The following is a 23653-nucleotide window of genomic DNA, read 5'->3' as shown; positions in this document are numbered from 1 at the left end:
TATGAGGTCTCTCGGAGTGATTGATTCTCCGTCTGTCCAGATGGATCTTGATTGTGAGTCGATGGCAAACTTTTTTGCAGAGCCTCCCCTGATCATCGATGACGTAACTAAGGCGGCTACAATTAATGAAATTCTTACTTCTCTTAAATCTTGCTCCTTCTCTCTTACGCTTGTGACCGCGATCGAAGTAGGCGATGCTTTGACTTATTCGAAGTCCCCTTGCGTGGGTTCTGATGGTATCGGTCTCAACCTTCTTCTTCCTATCCTAGATATAGTGCTTCCTCCCTTAACTCATATCTTCAACTTTTCTTTTGAGTGGTCTTTATTTCCCTCTGTTTCACAGTGGTCCCAAATCCCAAATCTTCGGACAAAAATAGAAGGTATTGTGTAATCGCTACAAAATTTGGTGGACGGGGGTTTTCTAGGTCGCTGAACCCGAATCTGAAGTAAAATTTTCAAAAAACAAGATGGCGGCCCAAGAATGGCGGAAAATTCTTTTCAAAATTCAATTAATCTTCACGAAATCTGGTACTCAGGGGTTTTCGAGGTCGCTAAACACGAATTTATTTTGAAAGAACAGAAGAACATGCTAATATATGTATGTGGGATATAGTAGATAGGTAAAATATCGAAATAAACAATACAAATTCGAGTATATTCACTCACTTAATGAAAAATTACATTAAATACAAACAGTTAATAAACAAACCTATTTTTAAGTTGGGAAAATTAATCGCTATCTGTAGTCGTAGCATAACTATCGTCATCACTATCGCTATAGTCACTAGATAAAACGTCTTTATTATTGTGAACACTAGCTGACTTTAACAACGCAACTGCTTCGCGTGATAAGGATTTGTTTGCTTTTGCTGGCAGCTTACGTAAACTGGAAATGACAGGGTCGGACGAAACCAAAAGCCGCGAAAAAACATCTTCCATATTGTCCTTCCTACTACATTTTCTGGAAAAATCTTGTCGAAATGATTTTATGTATTTATTACACGCTTCCTGAGCTTCTTCTGACATCTGTCCTATTGACAGCATCGAAAATTGTAGTATTTTCGCCCCGTGAATTAACAGTTTGTGTACAGTAGTGGGCATATAGTACCAACCATATAATAGCACGAATCTACGAGCTGTATCAAGAGCGTATTCTTCAAACTTCTGTACATTTATTTCAAAACCGCACGATATCACTTGTAAGATTACGTGGAATCTTTTTATTAGGTCCTCTTCTAGTCCCGTAATAGTTGCAGAAACGGTTGAATTTTGAAAAAAACGACGAGCGGTATTCCCGTCGTTTGTGCTACCGAAACCGTGTTTTGGCTGATCTATTAAAAGACCCAATTTTTCCCGGAAACCTTCTTGTATATTTTTTTTACGATCCTTGATGCTTTTGTTATTCGAGGACCACTTTTTAAATTCTAATTTGTACGAAATATGTAAAAGGCACTCAAACAACCGAATCCAGGCGTGCAGGGAAGATATTCCATACTGTAATTAATCTTCGTTTATCTTTTTCTTCAACATCCTGTCGATGTCGTTAAACTCTTTTGATGTACTACCGCAAAGATAGCATCGTTGAGAAGATGTAATAGATGTGATTGAGTTACAAAGTTTCCCATCGACCATTGTTAACGCTAATTTGTAGGTCACATTAATTTCTTTTCCATTAACAATCGTATGAAAATATTGGAGCTGATTTATTTATTCTTGGATACCGTTTACTTCAGCTCGCGTTCCTTCCGCAGTCTCTTTCAAGAACTCGATTTTTATCGGTCTACAAAATCGAGGGGATGAGGGTCGCGGATTTTGCCAAATAATTATGTCTTTGTTGTTTACCTCATCAACAAACATGAGCTGCAGTGGCACAAGCGAAGTAAAAAAAATTGTTGCATCCGATGTACCTCTATCGTCATTGCTAAATTTCTGTTTAAAAGTGCTTTGCCCGGATGTTCCATCGCATCCCCATTTGCAAATCAAATTCATTTCAGAAATTTTATCGGATGAGAGGCAAGTCAAAACGTCTTCTTGCACTGACAATATGCGGCTCGCTGTGTGATCCAACAGTGCTTGAAGCTTCACTTCTGCCCTACTTCCAGTTATGGTTATATCATCTTTAGGCGGATAACATTTTTTTTTGGCCTGCAGCACACATTTGTAAGATGGATATATTTTCGAGTTAAGTTCTAGCGCCCCGGAACGTATTCCCTGATACGAATGTTTGGACATATGATACTCAATCATTAGAGACAAAGCAGCATCATCGGAATAGCAATTTGCTGAAAGAGTACGTAAAGATTGCCTGCATTTCAAAGCTCTAGTAGGACTACCCACGGTGACATCTTGAATTACTTTTGCGGCATCCAATTTTCCTTCAGCTCGAAGATTCATCTGAGTGGCAAGGGCAAGCGCTTCGGTACTGGACTGGTTACGTATATTTTCGATTTTTCTTCGTTTCGTCCGTTCGCCCGAGTTCTCAAATCTTTTCGTAGGGCGACCACGAACGCGAGCTGCAGGTGATTCTTCTTTTTCTATAGAGTTTCCAATCTCATTCTTCCCGAAGACGACAAATGTGCTCAACCAATCCGTATTTTTTTGAAGAAACACAGCCTCGGTCCTCCTAGCTTTTTGCCACTTCGTTCGTATGGAGTGCAATAATTGACGAATCGTTTGTTTCTCAGTCTTTGATAACGTATACAAGCAGCATAGTTTTTGAGACAAATCATTCTCGATGACTTCATGAGCTTCCTTTGCGTTGTCGTTCCAATGCTGCTTAACTAAACGAAATATTTGCTCGCGAGTGTAGCGAATTTCACTATGTGTCTGCGAGCCTAGCAAAAAAGATTCAATAAATTCAAGTAGGTAGTAAGCCATGTAATCAACTTGACAAAATAATAATTATTTGAAACGTCAAATATTTACGACGCGGTGAAAACGAAAAAAGCAGTCATAGGCAGCTAATCTTTGGTTACGTAATAGTCAAGAGTCTAAAGAATGATATGAAACCTGTCCGGTCACTTAATTATGTTTAATTATTAACTTTTAGTCTATGTAAACATAACTTTTTTTCGTCGCGAGCACGTAATTACACAGCAGATGTTTACATTTTTTGTTGCTTGGTGTGGGGTTGATATGAAAATCTGTACTGATATAGAAAATATACTTACTTCCAGGAGAAGATTCCATTTTGTAGAATTGATATAGCTAAATTCTACTCGAAGTTAATACTCTTTTAATACAACCGACGTTTTAAAGCGTAGCGCACGACAAACGCTATCTGCTCCCGTGCTCCGTTACGAATAAGATCCCCACGGCTAATCGCAATATCTGCCACTTCCCGACGCTTGAAAGAGACGCTAGTAATCTCTCTCTACATGACCCAATACTTAGAATTCCCTAAATAAAAACTTCATTTTTCGATTTTTGTCCAGCAATTTGGGATTTGGGACCACTGTGTGTCTGGAAGGTTGCTCATGTCGTTCCCATACCCAAATCCAAGTCCTCTTCATGTAACACTGATTTCCGTCCGATTTCAATTTTATCCGTACTATCAAAAGCTCTTGAACGCTTAGTTTATTTACAAGTCCAAGGATTTCTAGAGAGGTTTAATTTACACAATGAGTTGCAATCGGGTTTTCGCTACAACTACTGCTCTCATTAAAGTTACTGATGATATTAGGTATGCCTGCGACAACAGATGTGTTACTGTGTTGGTACTGCTCGATTTCAGCAAGGCTTTTGATTCTGTCGACCACAGCCTTCTTTTAGCGTCTCTTTCTGCCTACGGATTCACTCCCCCCTGTGTTTCTTGGTTTCAATCCTACCTTTCCCATCGCTCCTTGTGCGTACGCGCTAACTCTTCAATTTCTTCTGCTTGTGCAATCAAATGTGGTGTTCCTCAGGGCAGTGTATTGGGTCCGTTACTTTTTTCTTTGTTCGTTAATAGTGTTACTAATTATATCTCGTGTAATTATCATTTGTATGCCGACGACCTGCAGATATATACTACTACTACTGTTGCTGAATTTCCGCCAGCTATTGTGCGACTTAATAACGATCTATCTAGTTGAACTCAGTTAAAACGCAAGCTATTGTGTTTGGAACTCGTCAATTACTTGGTAAGATTAATCCATCTGCCTGCAGTGATCTGATGCTGGATGGTAATGTCATACGGTTTTCTAACACAGTTAAAAATCTTGGAGTCCTTATGGATTCTGCACTGTCTTGGAAACCGCAAATTCAACATGTTTGCAGAAAAGTCTATGCTTGCTTCCACTCTTTAAAAAGACTTCGCTGCTCTCTTCCTCCTGTGGTGCGTCATAATCTTTGTTACTCTCTTATATTTCCTCACTTTGACTATGCGGACGCGGTTTATCCCGATCTCTCGGTGACTCTTCTGAGTAAATTGCAGCGGCTACAAAATAATTGTATCCGGTTCATATTTGAATTAAATAGATTTGAGCATGTAACGCCGTATCGCAATTACATTCAGATGTTAACCTGTGAGAGACGTAGATCCTTCATAACTGCACCCCAAAGTACTTATCAGATAGGTTCCAGCAATTATCAACTCATGAGCTTGCTACTCGTTCACGTTCTGATACTATTCTTACATTTCCCGTTCATAGCACTGAAATTTATCATAGATCATTTACAGTACAGTCGATTGCGCTGTGGAATGGACTGCCTTCTGAAATTCGTAATATTTCTAGAATTACTAATTTTAGACATGTTTTAAAGAGCCACTTGCTTGCCCTTCAACTGGCTGTTTCCTGATTCTTTGTTCTTTGTCTTTCTCTTTTTTTCCTCTCTTCAACTGCTCTCACTTGTTGGCAACTGATATCCGGCAGATTCTTTTAGTTTCTTTTAGTCGCTCTCTATCTCTCTTTTTGTGTCTTGCTTAATCTTATTTGGTGATGTTAATAATATCTAATTGTCACTACTTGCCATATTCAGCAAATACTATTTTTATTTTTGTTTGTTCTGTTGGGTCATTTGGCAGAGATCGCTTGTGCGATAAAATGATCCATTTGCTGATACTGTTTAAGTTAAGTGTATCTTATGTAATTTTGTATTTTTGTCTGTGGCAATATAAAAAAAAAAAAACCGGAAGCAGAAGTGTTATTTCGGGAAGCTAGTTACTGTTATAAAGTCCGCGTAGTTATGGATGAAAATGTGGAAGAAAAAGTTGTCTGTAAGGTAGCATTTATGGCTCTGCATGGTATAGGGAGATCAAAAGTCGATTATATACTAGCATCGTTAAAAAATTACGGAACAGCACCAAAGGATAAGAGAGACAAACACAAAAATCGCCCCAACAAAATTTCTGAAGAGGTGAAGAGTGCTGTTCATGCTCATATTAAATCTCTGAAAGGAAGATCTAGTCACTACAGTTTGCACGATTCCACTAAGACATATCTGCCTGAAGAATTAAACATCACAAAGTTGTTTTTGATGTTTAAAGAAATTCATATAGAACAATCTTCAATAATGACTTCAACATAGCGTTTGGTTACCCACGTACCGATACGTGTAGCAACTGTGATGAGTTTGCAGCAAGAAAGAAGAGTTTACTATCACAAATAAGAAATGAAACGGATACCTTTTATAGAAAAAAGCGAAATTCTAGGAAGTCGTGTAAGAAATCTGAAACTAAAGAAGCAATCTGCTTAGATTTTGGTAAAAATTTGCCAGTCCCCAATATACCGACCAATGATGTTTATTATAAACGACAACTTTCTGTATTTGCTTTCAATATCCATATATTGTCAACTGGTGAAAGCGTGTTTTACGTCTACCCAGAAACTGTTGGTAAAAAAGGTAGCGATGATGTTTTTTTCTTACTTCACCACTTTATATATAACATTTTAGACACTAAAGTGAAAGAGCTTGAGATATTTTGTGACTCTTATGGTGGCCAAAACAAAAATGTGACAATGTTTCTGTTCGCGCGACAAATGTCGGGAATAATTGTAGGTGTTGGTTCGAAAGAAAAATTGGAAAGTTCTTACTTGAATTGGGGTTCTAAGTTGAATTCTTCAGAGGATCGAATAAAAAAGCGTCGTTTTAATAACGAATACAATAATGGCTGCTTGTTTTTATTTATAACATTTGAAATCGACAAAATTGTCATGGTTACATAAAATTTGGTTTGTTATTTGGGTTGCCTAAACAGTTTCGTTTTTTACATCACGTAGTACACGACTCATACCTAGAGTGTGATAAGAACATGGCTCTTGTGAATCAAAAGATTAGGGTGGAACATCCCGATGAATGGCTGGAAGTATTTAAAAATGCACGGAGGAAGCCATTTCCCTTTCATGTAATTCCAGTTTTTGACACTCTTTATAAAAAAAAATTATCGTTTAAATTAAGACCCGTCAGAATTATAGATATTAACCAGGAAGATCCTGATGTTATACGGTACAAAACTGCCTATAATGGTCCTTGGTTCAGTGAATCACTGAAAACTTCTAAAAGGAAACGTTCTAAACCATCTCAACAATTACGTCCAAACGAATTCTCATTACCACAGCATTTATACGATCGTATGTTTAAATTAACTATAACTTAGAAATTTCTATTCTATATTATTAAAAAATATTATTGTTTCTCAGGTCTCCTTCCAATCTCGGCCGAAATATATCAAAATTTACAGTTCCTCAAACGGTTTTGTGACGATAAAGCCGCCGAATGTTTTTATTCTTTACCACATAAATAAGAACATTTATTTGTTACAGATTTCATTTAAATAATGTAGTTATATTTTTTTTTGTTTTATAAGCACCTGTGTTTATTATTGCATTGATCTATCCTCAAATATAAAATTTTTTTCCATTAACTTTTCTTTGGTAAAGAGCAAAAAGATGATAAGTGTGGGACTTACCGTTTTCTTGCATTGCAATTCTATTTGTTACCCTAGTCTGACTTTATTTACGCGTAGAACGCAAACATTTAAGAATTATCGTGTTCACAGAATCAATAAAAAATAAATTCGAATATTAATTACCCTAGCAAAATCGAAGAATTACTTCCCATCGGCCTAGAAAAAGTCTGGTAACTTTAAAATAGTTCTCTTATGAAATTACGCATTTGTGACTTATCACGTTTTTCCCCTGGACCCTTCAAGTGTCAGTGGTTTTCGAGACATAGGGTGTTGAAAGTTAAATTCTTATTTCGAAATTTCTTGATAATTTTAAAGGTTTTTGTACTATTAACATAAAATTTGGTAGTTTTATGTTTTCGAGCATGAGAAATACCAATTTGAAACTTGTTTTGTTATTACTCGTAGAGGGCGCTAGATACACGCTGCTCGTTTGATAAATCAAATCATAAATTTTTTGGCTCGAGAGCTACTACCAATAAGAGCTGCAAATCACAAAGAGCATTCAATTTTACATAAAAAAGGTACTCTTATTTAAATTGTCTAAGTCTATCGGTTTTCGAATTATTTACTTTTAAATGTTTGAATGTATTTTTTCTTCTAAAATATTTATTTTTTAATATAAGCAAAGTTGGGTTATTTTTCCGCTTATGTTTCGACAATTACCAGTTAATTGTCAACATTGATCTAATTTCCGTGTGCAATAATCATTTTTACCAACAGCAAAGTTATTACCAATTTGAAAATGCCACGACATAATGAGTTTTTTAATAGTGAGAAATCCAGATTTAAGTCCACTGGATTTTTGAAAATGGTCAAAATATTCTATTGTTATTAATTAATTGTTATTGTTATCGATTATTATCGTTACTAATTGCTATAGTTACTGTGTGCTATTGATTTTAAATGTTAACCTTAAAATTACTTTGAAACAATTAAAAGCAGATAACTTGGAAACCAGTGGACTTAGACAATGTAAGCAAGAGTACCTTTTTTGTGCAGAATTGAAAACTCCTCAGATTTCTGGTTCTAATTCACTATACCTGAACTGACGAAATTGTCATGACTTGATATCTCAAACGTACAGTGTGTATCTAACGCCCTCTACGAGTAATCACAAAACAAATATCAAATTCGTATTTCTCATGATCGAAAACATCTAACTACCAAATTTGATGTTAATAGTACAAAAACCTTCAAAATTATCAAGAAATTTCGAAATAAAAATTTAACTTTCAACACCCTGTGTATTAAAAACCACCGACATTTGTATAAGACATGTTAGGTTAAATAGTCATATTTTGGTGTCTAGTGTCTCCGGTATTCGGATTTCCCATTCTTTCTGACTCACCCTGTATAAAATTTCATGTTGCAGTTTCGTTTAGTTTTCTTCTCTTCGCTTGTAATTCATTATCACATTCATTACAAACAGAACTGTCGCTGTTATCTCTTTCGATTATTAATTAAAGTATCCTCTTTTTAATGCAACAAGCCGTTTTGAAAAATCACTTTTAGTTCTTGAGAAAAAAATTTTTGAAATGATCGAAAATTTTTTCAAATTTTGTAATTTTCGCCGATTAAGTTTTAAAAATTCGTATAAAATCCATTCCTTGGAATATGGGTATGAAAATTTTCCAAAGTGTTAATAAGAGTGTCCTCTTTCCAATGAACCAATACGATTTGAAAAATAACTTTTAGTTTTTGAGAAAACAATATTTCAAGTTTTTATCAAATTTTCGACGTTGCAATTTTCATCGATAATTTTAAAAATTCGCTATAAAATTCATTTCTTGAAGGATTTTTGTGGAAATATCACCAATTATTAATTATAGTATCCTCTTTTTAATGCATCAAGCCGTTTTGAAAAATCACTTTTAGTTCTTGAGAAAAAAATTTTTGAAATGATCGAAAATTTTTTCAAATTTTGTAATTTTCGCCGATTAAGTTTTAAAAATTCGTATAAAATCCAGCTCTTGGAATATGATTATGAAAATTTCCCAAAATCTTAATAAAAGTGTCCTCTTTCCAATGAACCAACACATTTTGAAAAATAACTTTTAGTTTTTGAGAAAACAATATTTGAAGCTTTCATAACTTTTTCGATGTTGCAATTTTCATCGATAATTTTCAAAATTCGCTATAAAATTAATTTCTTGAAGGATTCTTGTGGAAATATCACCAATTATTAATTATAGATCCTCTTTTTAATGCAAAAAGCCGTTTTGAAAAATCACTTTTACTTCTTGAGAAATAAATTTTTCAAATAATCGACAATTTTTTAAAATTTTACAATTTTCGCCGATTAAGTCTTAAAAATTAGTATAAAATCCATTTCTTGGAATATGAGTATGAAAATTTCCCAAAGTGTTAATAAGAGTGTCGTCTTTCCAATGAACCAATACGATTTGAAAAATATCTTTTAGTTTTTGAGAAAACAATATTTGAAGTTTTTATCAAATTGACGACGTTGCAATTTTCATCGATAATTTTCAAAATTCGCTATAAAATTAATTTCTTGAAGGATCCTTGTGGAAATATCACCAATTATTAATTATAGTATCCTCTTTTTAATGCAAAAAGCCGTTTTGAAGAATCACTTTTAGTTCTTGAGAAATACATTTTTCAAATAATCGACAATTTTTTAAAATTTTACAATTTTCGCCGATTAAGTTTTAGAAATTCGTATAAAATCCATTTCTTGGAATATGAGTATGAACATTTCCCAAAGTGTTAATAAGAGTGTCCACTTTCCAATGAACCTACACGTTTTGAAAAATAACATTTAGTTTTTGAGAAAACAATATTTGAATGAATTTCAATTTGAATTGAAAAAATCTAATTTTTGTTTTTAAAAATGTTTATTTATATCAAAAGTAATACGAAAGTCGGTTAGTAAAGTATCCTTACTGAAATGGAACACTTCGCTATGAAAAAATTATGAAATTACTTATATTAAGGTCACCGTTCAATGGCCATTTTTATATGGGCCCATACAGGCCGATAGAGGTTACTTTCTAACACATTTATGACTTTCTGCCAAATTATTACAGAAAAGTAAATACACAGGATTGAAGTACACATATTGTAGTAGTGAATGACATAATTTATTTTGTAAAATAGTTGTTATATTAACAATAATAAATTACTGAACTTTGTCATAAAAAGGGTGTAATAAAAACTGACATTTATAACAAATTAAGCACTTAAACGAGATGACAATGCTTCATTCACTAGATGAGTAATATAAGAAGAGATTCCGTGACAGTGCAAGTATAATAGATTTGTTGTTATCTCAGGATTGTGTTTTATCTAAAAATATGCAATTTTCACGTAATTATTGAAATATGTAAGGGAATCTGCTGAACAATCTAACTTTGGTATTTTGGCAATCGTCTTATAGATGGCGATATTTAAAGAATAAAATATTGTTTTATTATTTTAACTTTGAACAGTTTCGTGATGTATCGTGATACAACTATTGAATTATCTATTCGTTATACATTTGATTTTTGACAGGTAATGACACGCATTACCCATGACTGACAAAGTGTTGAATAATGAGCCATTATTCCACAATTCTGACACGGCCTACTAATCAAAAAATAAAATATAACAGAAATGACGGCTTTCTTATATTGAGGTTATGTCTGAAATGTTTATCCAGTTTATATTTTTTCCTTTTTTTTGATTTTTTTTTAATTTAATAGTTGTAGATAAAGTATAGTATTCAACTTGCGTATAATGGATGTTACCCACTCAGATTACAACTTCATCTTCGTGGGTAACAGCCACCATTATACGCTTGTTGAATAATATACTATTTTGCACAATCGGACTATTTTGTTTATTTACGAGTAGTGTTTCTATGACGGTAAGTTGATTTTACTGTTTGCTACGGCTAACACGACGGTGAGTAATTTAGAACGGTAAGTAAGTATAATAAATAAAATAAAACCAGGGCAACAGAATTAATTTAAATTTTTTACCTATTTTATAAATCATTACAAATGTCAATATATTTTAGTAAATTAATTATTATTTATGTATATTCATTTCGATCGTGCAAAAAATGTTATAACCATCACGACCGGTAAGTAATTTACCGGTTTCCGACACTATTGGAGACTTCAAAACATTGTTGTCAACCGGTAAATTGTATTTACCGTTCTGGATACTTAATATACTATTATCTACGACTGCTTGGATAAGTCATCATTACCGCACTCATTTGAGTTACGTAATGAAGTTCATTACCGCATTGGTTTCATTACGTAACGCATTTTTAGCCTAATTAGAATAGACTTAACTTATTGAAACGAGCAACAATACAAAAGAAAAAGTGCTATCTACTTACAGAGAAACAATACTATTTATTATAAACATTAATTGTTATGTTTTTACATTTCAAAACACTTATTTCACATGAGTAAACATGTTGTTGAAACTGACAATTCAAAATTGTTAACAATCATTTTAAAATATTTTTATAAATGTCAAATAGACTTTTCTAAAGAAATTTTTTTTTAGTAATTTTTAGCAGTCGTAGATAAAATGCTGTATATCACACGTGGGCTAGAGCATAATTACAGTACGAGTGTGATTACACAATTCTCCACACTCGTACTGTAATTATGTTTCTACTTGTAATATGCTGCCCACTTGTAATATAAATAACTATTATTTTCCCAACATAATTAATAAAACATTTGATCAAAATTAAATTAGTCAAGCAGTTTTATACACGTGTGTCGTCTATGAGTTTATTGAAAGGAATGAATAATTTTATATAATAACAAATTTTTGTTGCCAAAATATATTTTTAAAAAAACAAGGTCCCTAAATCTTTTTGTAGATTGATTTTGTAGATATGACGCTACAAATACTCCCCCTTCCAAGAAGAAATAAGGTTAACAATGAAATGTAAATCAAGTAGTTATAAATATTTCAATTTTGAAATCGTATTCTTAAAGATTTATTTGAAATTGAATTTTGATTAGAAGCAATTTCAAGTTTATCGTTAGCTATAAATGCTGGTGGTAATCGATCAATATTAACTGATAACACTAGTCTACAAGAAAAAATTCATAAAATATACATTTGACGCCACTGTATTTTTCTTATGTAGTTTGGTCCCCTAAGCCCAAAAATGCTATTCATCAAATTAAAGACTATTGTGTAGCCAATAAATGGTATTAATACTTATTCCAATCGGTTTGGTAGTTTTAAAACAACGGCCCATAATATGTGGAAAAGGGATATTTTTTGGATAAAATGTGAACCAAAAATTCATTCAATATCCGCGGGGAGTCGCAGAAAAATTCTTTTTTACCTTCTACGTAAAGTTTGCTCTTTTTAGAAGACAACAAGACACGCAGGATGAGAATCGGTGAAAAATTACCAAAAATTATGATCTTCTATATGTGAGAGCACAGCTTTTTCTTGTACATGAAATTCCGCGCAACTAGACCGTTAGAAATTTTTAGGTTTCATGTTCCGTACGTTTTAGAGATTAAAATAAACCCAATCTTTCGATTTAAAATAATTTCAAGATTGCTGCCACATCCAGTGTACCGGAAGTAGCCTACAACTTCGTTATTTTAAACGGAATGCTGCAATTTTTATTAGATATTTGAATTGAAAAACAGTTTTTTTTAATCAAAAATTACAATACAAAATTCACTCCGCAAAAATTCCATCTTATTTTTTACATAGGGTTTGTACTTTACAATAGGAAGATGCCCAGGTTTTTCCTGTTTCTATATTTTTCGGTATTCCTAACGTAACTTTATTGCCGTTTTACTCAGTGAATTAAGTTTACCTGAAAAAGGATATTTGAGGTACCAGTGCATTTTATTATTCTTGGAAAACTATCGGTTTAAGAACAAAGGATCTTCACATACAGGTTTGTCAGATTATTTAATTTCTCCAAATATCATCTACAAAATTCTAATCTTAGATTGACATCTCCGGCACGTAAGTAATGAGTTAGCCCCGCTTTGTATGGTTTATATTTATTTTTCTTTCATATTCGGGAGCAGCGGCTTTTGGGTCAGACGTTTTGTTCAATTTCTCTGCAAGATGTTGATGGATTTATCGCAACTGAAGCCAACACATTGACTTCATCCTCTTGCAGGTTATTTTGGTATGTTTTTGCACGTGGTTTGGGGAAGGACCAAAAATCCATACAATTTTTTGCTAACCGCCTGAAAGTTCTTGCGTGCGGTTCTCTTCTTTCCGGATACCTTGAGAAATATAATTCCGCGGCTAACGTCGCATTCTTATCTGATAACATATAGCATTCCATCATGTTACATTTTTCATAATTTTCGAAATTCATTGTAAAGTTTTATTATACAGTTTTGTTATACATACCAGCACATAATGCCAGAGTTGTTAGCGAATTTTTAAATACAAGCTTTGGTAATAATCTGATACATTATTTTCCATCATAGTATGTATGTTTATCACCATAGCAACATTAACTTTTAAATACATACATTAGTTTTAGATAGAACAATAAGAATTTTTGTTAATTATTCAATAACTATAAGAAATATACCCAACAAACTATACAGGGTGTCCCGTTAAGCGTACGGAGCGGCTGTATCTCAACAACGGTAAGGCCTAGAGGTTTGGAAAAAAAATCTTTATAAGCAAAGTGGGCAAGAGAAATAGCTGGAAATTATTTTGAAGTTCGTAATTCGACCACTAGGGGGCGTAACTGCCATAGAGAAACATAAAATTCCCGCTATCTCAGAAACTTAGACGATGAGCTATAACTTTGACAACATCATTTAGTAGCTTGGATAATACCGCATCTCTTTTGTTTTGCAATATTTTTCATATCTGTCATAATAAGGGAGGAGGAGGCCAATGCGTTTTCAAATGTTTACATTTTAATATCTCCTGGACCATTCAGCTGTCCTTTTAATCAAGATTTTCTGAGAACGAGTGGAGGGGGGAAATCGTATCGTTTTGTTACAAAAGTTCCGTGCCTTAATAATAACCAAGATAATTGCACTTGCTGGTTTTACGATATTTTTAATTTTGGCCTCTAGGGGAAAAACAAAAGACGATAGCGCTATGAGGTTTTCGGCATTAGCAGTTTCTCGAAAAACGAGATCATGACATGGGAGCTACTTTTTTTCTAACTCTTATAGTTTCCGAGTTAGCCTTTTCGGACATCGAATTTGAACCACCCTGTACATATTAAAATCACGCAACTTTAATCAAACAAAAGTTTAGAAAAGTAACATGAATAACATTAAACGCACAAAGCACGTTGTTCCAACCAAAATGACTTGGTCCCGGTTTACCGCTCACTGATTTTCCCCTTTGACTTATGTAGGGTTTTCCTGCATCATTTAACATCTTCCTTTTGAAATCCTTCCTGTTTGTAATGTCTATTTTTCTTCCTTTACCTTTATTAATACCATTTAACTCACTTGAACTTACGCGAATTGTTGACTGAAACGACGCCATGTCGGTATTAGCAACATTGTTCCGCAATTTCTGATGACACTGATGATACTTCAAAGTCGCGATGGAGGTCGGTGTTTCTTATATACCAAGGTGCATTCACTATGCACCTTAGTACTTTGTTTTGGAATCTTTGAATCAGACTTGCATTTGTCTTGCAGGTACAACCCCACAGGTGGATTCCGTATGTCCATTTTGGTTTTAATACTTCTTTGTGTATTAGCAACTTATTTCTCACTGATAACGTTGGTTTTCTGCCAATAAGCCAATATACGTGTCTAAATTTGATATCAAGTTCCTCATGTTTTTTTTTTGCACGTGAGCTTTCCATTTAAGTTTGGCATCCAGCATCATGACAAAATATTTTGCGGATTGCATTGCCATTTATGTGTACTGGGACATAGTTTACTTTCTTATAAGTAAAGTTTATGTATCTCGATTTATTTCTATTGAATTTAAGGCCAATTATAACTTATTTGCTACAACTACTTCATTTTCTGCAGTAACCAAGATCGCTGTGTCATCTGCGAATGTAGTTCTTAAAATTTCTGGTATCTGAGGAAGGACGAATGTGTAATTAAGTACAGTGTTGGGCCAAGCATACTTCCTTAAGGAACACCGGCTTGTATTTCATGTAGTGGTGAATAAGTGCTTTCGTATTTTACTCTAAAATATCGATCAAAAAGATACGGTTTTAATAGTTGATCATAGGTTGATGGTAATACTTGGTCTAGTTTGTTATTTAAACCATCTAACCAGACTTTGTCGAAAGCTTGTGCAACATCAAAAATATGTATTCGTTATTCTATGCACTTGATTTATTGTTGCATGTTTATTCTGAAACCTAAATTGATGTGTTGGTATTAGGGTTTTTTCTTCTATGACAGGTTTTAGTCTTTTTAATAGTAATTTTTCGAGTAGTTTTGATAGTAAGGGTAATAATAAGATTGGCCTATACAGGGTGTTTCATAATATATGCGTAGGACTTCAGGATGTGATAGCTTGATGTTTTCAAATTTTTGGAGAAGCTATCTCATCCTGAAGTCCTACGCATATATTATGAAACACCTGTATACGGTCAATTGCCCTTCTTCCCTTCTGCAACATGTCATCAAAGCAGTCAATAAAATCCAAAACAGCTCTTTGTGTTGTTAATGATGAAGATTTCAACCGATTGTTGTTTCACACAGGAGTGCGTTGGCTGTGATAGTATTTTTGGAAAATAAAGACACAAAATTGCACGACAACCTCATTACATCAAAGCAAGGTCCGTTGAGTAAACATACTGTATAAGGTTATCCAACTCCATAATATATGAACGTATCCCCTGTGACGTCATTGGAAAAATTGACATTTCTATGTTTTTATTTATACAGTGTATTTCACTTAAGAAACAATATACCAAAATATTTAAAAGAAATAAATAAATAAAATTTAAAAAACATTAAAATATAAAGCGAATATATACGGTTATAATTTTATTATCGTTAGGTTATCCAACTTGACTCGGTTACCATGGTGATTAAGATCCAAATATTGCAGGTGCTAGTCAAAATTGAAATTGAATTTAAGTTTTTTTAAGAAAAAAGTCTTATTTAATTGGTTTAAAAGGCTGTATTTAACTCAAAATTGGTTTATCTATGGTATATTATAAACAAGGTAAGTGGATTAAATCAAAAAGAGATATTTTTAATTTATTTCTCTTAATTAAAATCGATTTAAATTAATTACAATTAACGAATTTGTTATGAATGCGAGATAATCGTAAAGAATTCGAATTGTTTTAAAATTAATAAAAATTAGGTTAGAGTTGATAAAAAAATCGGAATAAAATTTTATTATTTTAAGGTTATCCAACATGACTCGGTTACCATGGTGATTAATATTCAAATATTGGAGTTGCTTGTCAAAATTGACGTTGAATTTAAGTTTTTTTAATGAAAAACACATAATTAATTGGATTTAAAGGTTGTATTTAATTCAAAATGGGTAAATGGATGAAATTATAAGCAAGGTAAGTGGATTATTCGAAAAGTCTGAAGACGAACGGCTAAACCCGAATATTTCTAGTTCTAGGTCTAGTGTTAGTTCTAGTTTTACAGTATCACTAGATCTAACACAAAACCTAGAACTAGAAACAGTCGGGTTTAGTCGTGAAAAGAAAGATAAAAAATCCTTTAAAATGTGTCCAAACTCGACATATTTAACTTTAACTTATAACCATAGAAATTTTAACATTTTTCGAAGTTAATTTTCTTAAAATTTTAATTTGGTGGCTTATCACGTATTAGCAACAAGCACTTTAATTTATTAATAAATTATTATAAATCAAATTTATTTAATTTAATTAAGTACGCGCCATCTATCATTTTTTCCACCAACTTAATTAAATCTCCATGAAGTTAGCGACATAACTGTCAAAATCGTCAAAATTCTTATTTACACAAAAATCTTTTTAGATACGCAAAAAGCCGGATTAATTAAAATTAATAAAAACAAACCGACAAATTAGATAAAATCAAAAAATGTGGTACCTTTGGGCTTTCCGCACGATGCGAGCTTACGCTCCTTACGTCACTTTACCATTTGCAGCTGTCGTCGGATATTTAGGTTATAAATTCGAAGGCGCAATTTCCAGCAAATATACTCCGTATAAAGGTAAATACATAAAAAGAGACGATTACATTAAATCAATTAATTAAATTATTTCGTTTAGAACCTATAAAAGAAGCCCGAAACGAGCGGCAATTAACTGAAGAATCATTACGATCAGCTGCTGATGTGGAAAAGTTAAAATATAGCGCTAATGTACTCGGAAAGAACCTTTCCCCTTCGCTACAATAAAAAATTTCATTTCTTTTAGTGGTTAAAGTGTTGTGATATTTCTTAATTATGTATAAATAAATGAATTTTATGATTCAATCTGTTTTCTTATCTTATCTTTTCGTGCTAAAGCGATAAAGCTATATTTGTTTTATTTTGTTTTACGTATTGATCCAAAAGTGTTATAATTAAAGTTTCGAGATGTCTAGTACAGAATCTGTTGATGTTCCTTTACACACACCAAATCGTTTGCAAGATTTATTCAACCAGGTTAGTCGGGAATAACTCATTAATTTGAATTAATTTTTTTAGTCCAGGTTGATCGAGATAACGATGGGAGGGTCACTTACTTAGAACTTTGGCAGTTTCTGCGTTACAATCGCCATGGAATTCCAAAAAACAAAGTTAGGAAGATTCACGAAAAAGCCGATAGAAACGACGATGAAACGTTATGTTATGAAGAATTTAAACATTTCGTTTTGGATCCTGAAACTAAAATTTTCGATAAATACTTTAACAAGTATAACAGATAAAAATAAGCATTTTTAATTTTAATTCTATTAAATTGAGGTTAAAATCGATTTCTGATCAGTAGCAATCAAAAAATTTCAAATATCTCAATAACCCGACGATTTTAACATTAAATTCGTAATCGTGATTAAAAATGTTTTCATTTGATACCAAACTCGATATATTTCCGATAAAAAATAAGAATCGAGATATATATCTTAATTTTTTGAGATACAACCTTAATAATTCACAGAAATGTATCGAGTTTTGTATCATTTTAAAGCATTTTTAAATGTTGATTATATTAAATTAAGGTTAAAATCGATATTTGATCAAATTTAATTAAAAAATTTCAAATATCTCAAAAACCCAACGAATTTATTTAACGATTTTAACATTAAATTTGTAATCGTGATTAAAAATGCTTTAATTTGATACCAAACTCGATATATTTCCGATAAAAAATAAGAATCGAGATATATATCTTAATTTTTTGAGATACATCCTTAATACTTAACAGAAATACATCGAGTTTGATATCGTTTTAAAGCATTTTTAATTTTAATAATCATAAATTCGGGTTAAAATCGATATTTGATTAAATTTAATTAAAAAATTTTAAATATCTCAAAAACCCAACGAATTTATTTAACGATTTTAACATTAAATTCGTAATCGTAATTAAGAATGCTTCAATTTGATACGAAAGTCGAAATATTTCCGATAAAAAATAAGAATAGAGATATATATCTTAATTTTTTGAGATACAACCTTAATAATTCACAGAAATGTATCGAGTTTTGTATCATTTTAAAGCATTCTTAATGTTGATTATATTAAATTAAGGTTAAAATCGATATTTGATTAAATTTAATTCAAAAATTTCAAATATCTCAAAAACCCAACAAACTTATTTAACGATTTTAACATTAAATTTGTAATGGTGATTAAAAATGCTTTAATTTGATACCAAACTCGATATATTTCCGATAAAAAATAAGAATCGACATATATATCTCAGTTTTATGAGATACAACCTTTATAATTAAGAGAAATGTATTGAGTTTGGTATCATTTTAAAGCATTTTTAATTTTAATAGTCATAAATTCGGGTTAAAATCGATATTTGGTCAAATTGAATTAAAAAAATTTCAAATATCTCAAAAATCCAACGAATTTATTTAACGATTTTAACATTAAATTCGTAATCGTGATTGAAAATGCTTTAATTTGATATAAAAGTCGACATATTTCCGATAAAAAATAAGAACAGAGATATATATCTTAAAATTTTTGAGATACTTCCTTAATACTTAACAGAAATACATCGAGTTTGATATCGTTTTAAAGCATTTTAAATTTTAATTATCATAAATTCGCGTTAAAATCGATATTTCATTAAATTATATTAAAAAATTTCAAATATCTCAAAAACCCAACTATTTTTTGTTGTGATTTTAACATTAAATTCGTAATCGTGATTAAAAATGCTTTAATTTGATGCCAAACTCGATACATATCCGATAAAAAACAAGAATCGAGATATATATCTTAATTTTTTGAGATACAACCTTAATAATTAACAGAAATACATCGAGTTTGGTATCATTTAAAAGCATTTTTAATTTTAATAATCATAAATTCGGGTTAAAATCGATATTTGATCAAATTGAATTAAAGAATTTCAAATATCTCAAAAATCCAACGAATTTATTTATCGATTTTAACATTAAATTCGTAATAGTGATTAAAAATGCTTTAATTTGATACCAAATTTGATATATTTCCGATAAAAAGTAAGAACCGAGATATATATCTTAATTTTTTGAGATACATCCTTAATACTTAATAAAAATACATCGAGTTTGGTATCATTTTAAAGCATTTTTAATTTTGATCATATTAAATTAAGGTTAAAATCGATTTCTGATCAATTTCAATCAAAAAATTGCAAATATCTCAAAAAACCTGAGGTTTCTTTTACGATTTTAGCATTAAATTCGTAATCGTGATTAAAAACGCTTTAATTTAATACCAAACTCGATATATTTCCGATAAAAAATAAGAATCGAGATATATATCTTAATTTTTTGAGATACATCCTTAATACTTAACAGAAATACATCGGGTTTGATATCGTTTTAAAGCATTTTTAATTTTAATAATCATAAATTCGGGTTAAAATCAATATTTCATTAAATTTAATTAAAAAATTTGAAATATCTCAAAAACCCAACGAATTTATTTAACGATTTTAACATTAAATTCGTAATCGTGATTAAAAATGCTTTAATTTGATACCAAACTCGATATATTTCCGATAAAAAATAAGAATTGAGATATATATCTTAATTTTTTGAGATACATCCTTAATAATTAACAGAAATACATCGAGTTTGATATCGTTTTAAAGCATTTTTAATTTTAATAATCATAAATTCGGGTTAAAATCGATATTTGAATACATTTAATTAAAAAATCTTAAACATCTCAAAACCCCAACGAATTCATTTAACGATTTTAACATTAAATTCGTAATCGTGATTAAAAATGCTTTAATTTGATACCAAATTCGATATATTTCCGATAAAAAATAAGAATTGAGATATATATCTTAATTTTTTGAGATACATCCTTAATAATTAACAGAAATACATCGAGTTTGATATCGTTTTAAAGCATTTTTAATTTTAATAATCATAAATTCGGGTTAAAATCGATATTTGAATACATTTAATTAAAAAATCTTAAACATCTCAAAACCCCAACGAATTTATTTAACGATTTTAACATTAAATTCGTAATCGTGATTAAAAATGCTTTAATTTGATACCAAATTCGATATATTTCCGATAAAAAATAAGAATTGAGATATATATCTTAATTTTTTGAGATACATCCTTAATAATTAACAGAAATACATCGAGTTTGATATCGTTTTAAAGCATTTTTAATTTTAATAATCATAAATTCGGGTTAAAATCGATATTTGAATACATTTAATTAAAAAATCTTAAACATCTCAAAACCCCAACGAATTTATTTAACGATTTTAACATTAAATTCGTAATCGTGACTAAAAATGCTTTAATTTGATACCAAACTCGATATATTTCCGTTAAAAAATAAGAATCGAGATATATATCTTCAATTTTTGAGATACAACCTTAATAATTAACAGAAATACATCGAGTTTGGTATCGTTTTAAAGCATTTTTAATTTTAATAATCATAAATTCGGGTTAAAATCGATATTTGATTAAATTTATTTAAAAAATTTCAAATATCTCAAAACCCTAACGATTTTTTTTAATGATTTTAACATTAAATTTGCAATCGTGATTAAAAATGCTTTAATTTGATACCAAACTCGATATATTTCCGATAAAAAATAAGAATAGAGATATATATCTTAATTTTTTGAGATACATCCTTAATACTTAACAGAAATACATCGAGTTTGATATCGTTTTAAAGCATTTTTAATTTTAATAATCATAAATTCGGGTTAAAATCGATATTTGATTAAATTTATTTAAAAAATTTCAAATATCTCAAAACCCTAACGATTTTTTTTAATGATTTTAACATTAAATTTGCAATCGTGATTAAAAATGCTTTAATTTGATACCAAACTCGATAATTTTCGATAAAAAATAAGAATTGAGATATATATCTTAATTTTTTGAGATACATCCTTAATACTTAACAGAAATACATCGAGTTTGGTATCGTTTTAAAGCATTTTTAATTTTAATAATCATAAATTCGTGTTAAAATCGATATTTGATTAAATTTAATTAAAAAACTTCAAATATCTCAAAAACCCAATGAATTTATTTAACGATTTTAGCATTAAATTCGTAATAATGATTAAAAATGCTTTAATTTATTACTAAACTCGATATGTATCCGACAAAAAATAAGAATCGAGATATATATCTTAATTTTTTGAGATACAACCTTAATATGTAACAGAAATACACCGAGTTTGGTATGATTTTAAAGCGTTTTTAATTTTGATTCCATTAAATTAAGATTAAAATCGATTTCTGATCAATTTCAATCAAAAAATTTCAAATATTTCAAAAAACCAACGATTTTTTAACGATTTTAACATTAAATTCATTATCGTAATTAAAAATGCTTTAATTTGATCCAAAACTCGATATATTTTGAATAAAAAATAATAATTTTTTTAGTTACATGAAAGTATTATTACCCCAAAAACATCAATTGGCGATAAAATCGCGTGGTTTAGACACCATCGATGGGGCGTACGAAGAAAGATATTCGTGTTGGCCCCCAAAACTCTGCATGATCATCATTTCGCTCGTTATAATTATTTTTTACATCATCGATGCCGCCAAAGCTGAATCAAACAGGTTTGGGCCAATTTCGTGGGGATTAATTTATAACCCACGCCGTAGAAAGGAAGTTTGGAGGTTCCTAACTTACATGTTTGTCCATATTGGGTAATCAAATCAAATTATTGTTAATATTTATTTAAAAAAATCATTTATTTTAGCATTAACCACCTCCTAATGAACATAATCGTCCAAATCTTCCTTGGATTACCCCTGGAGATGGTCCATAAATGGTGGCGAATCCTAATTGTTTATCTTTTCGGTGTATTAGCGGGTTCTTTGGGCTCATCAATCGTTGATTCCCACTCGTATTTAGCCGGGGCGAGCGGAGGTGTTTATGCTTTAATGACGGCTCATATTGCTAGCGTTGTTATAGTAAGAACTAATTAATTTAATTTAATTAATTTAATATTAATTAATTAATCTTGTAGAATTGGAAAGAAATGCGTTACCCGTTACCCCAATTATTAATCTTCCTCATCTTAATCACAGCCGATGTTGGCTCATCAATTTATAATCGCTACGTTCACGAAGGTGCTTCAATTTCTTACGCGGCTCATTTCTTCGGAGGATTGGGTGGACTCTTAATGGGAACGATTATTTTGGATAATATAAAAGTGAGGAATCACGAGAAAATTATCAAATACGTTTCTATTTGTTTAATTTCGTTGTTAATAAGCGTTGCTGTTGTTTATAACGCGGTGGCTGAGTCACACTTTCCAAAACAAGATGTCTAATTTTTAATAATACTTTTTTACTTTGTAAATAAATTAATTTAATTTAAGTAATACTAATTAAAAATGATGTATTAAGAATTAAACTTGTTGCGTAAATCGTTTTTTTTAATTCCCGTAAATGCGGTTCACAAAATTTTTTAATTTTTAAGGTTTGGGGGGAAATTTAAAGTTTCACTTTTTGGTTTTTTAAGGTTAGGTTGGATTGGGTCACAGAATAACCAGAAGTTACACTGGGGGTATTCCGCCGAAACTGATACCATATCATGGAGGGTCACCAAACTTTGTTACTATTGGTGGTAAATTATCCAATAACGCTTTCATTCTAATGCTTTTAGTGACCCTTGATAAGATGACGAATTTTAAATCGAGGCAGAAGAATCTACTTCGTTAAGGAATTATTAGAGTACCTGTTCCAATCTCCACCGTTAATAAGATAGTAGCCGAGGCCGCTTGCGGCTGAAGCAGTACTATATGTTATTCAAATTTGGGATTAATATTAATTGTATTGCCTCGGCCGCAAGATTGTTTATCCGATTCATTGTTTCTTATGATCAAGCCGACGCAGGTCTTTATTTTATTTTGATTTGGGTTAATATGATATTAATTTTTTGATTTAACGTATAATTGAATCACTTAATTGAGAAACCCGACAAATCCACCATATGGTTTTTTTGACATTTCACGAAATATCCATTTCTAATAGTAAGGCGCATGGTTTCATTTATAAATCCTACAAATCCATGCACAATAACTGCCAATGAATATTGTGTTTACCTTCAAAACCGCAGCGCTTGTCGCGTTTTAAGAATAGTAAAGTGCTAGAGCTTGCCAAAAAATGGATGATTAACTTC

The 23653-nt window shown here is 31.2% G+C and overlaps 2 protein-coding genes across 2 annotated transcripts; both read left to right on the top strand.

Moving 5' to 3' along the window:
- Positions 1-16777: 16777 nt before the first annotated feature.
- LOC111422668 (small integral membrane protein 12-A) lies at positions 16778-17287 on the top strand. Its single transcript, XM_023055883.2, has 2 exons — positions 16778-17023; positions 17082-17287. Exons 1-2 carry the CDS (start codon positions 16891-16893, stop codon positions 17207-17209), a joined length of 261 nt encoding a protein of 86 aa, XP_022911651.1. The 5' UTR covers positions 16778-16890; the 3' UTR covers positions 17210-17287.
- Positions 17288-17322: 35 nt separating this feature from the next.
- Positions 17323-22898, top strand: LOC111422667 (rhomboid-related protein 2-like). The gene is made up of 5 exons (XM_023055882.2): positions 17323-17458; positions 17506-17708; positions 21901-22173; positions 22227-22440; positions 22497-22898. The coding sequence occupies exons 1-5, from the start codon at positions 17390-17392 to the stop codon at positions 22800-22802; spliced, it is 1065 nt and encodes a 354-aa protein (XP_022911650.2). The 5' UTR covers positions 17323-17389; the 3' UTR covers positions 22803-22898.
- Positions 22899-23653: the final 755 nt, after the last annotated feature.

Source organism: Onthophagus taurus, unplaced genomic scaffold (genome assembly GCF_036711975.1).
Source record: "Onthophagus taurus isolate NC unplaced genomic scaffold, IU_Otau_3.0 ScKx7SY_15, whole genome shotgun sequence".
Lineage (NCBI taxonomy): Eukaryota > Metazoa > Arthropoda > Insecta > Coleoptera > Scarabaeidae > Onthophagus > Onthophagus taurus.
This window is presented reverse-complemented; position numbering and strand designations above follow the sequence as displayed.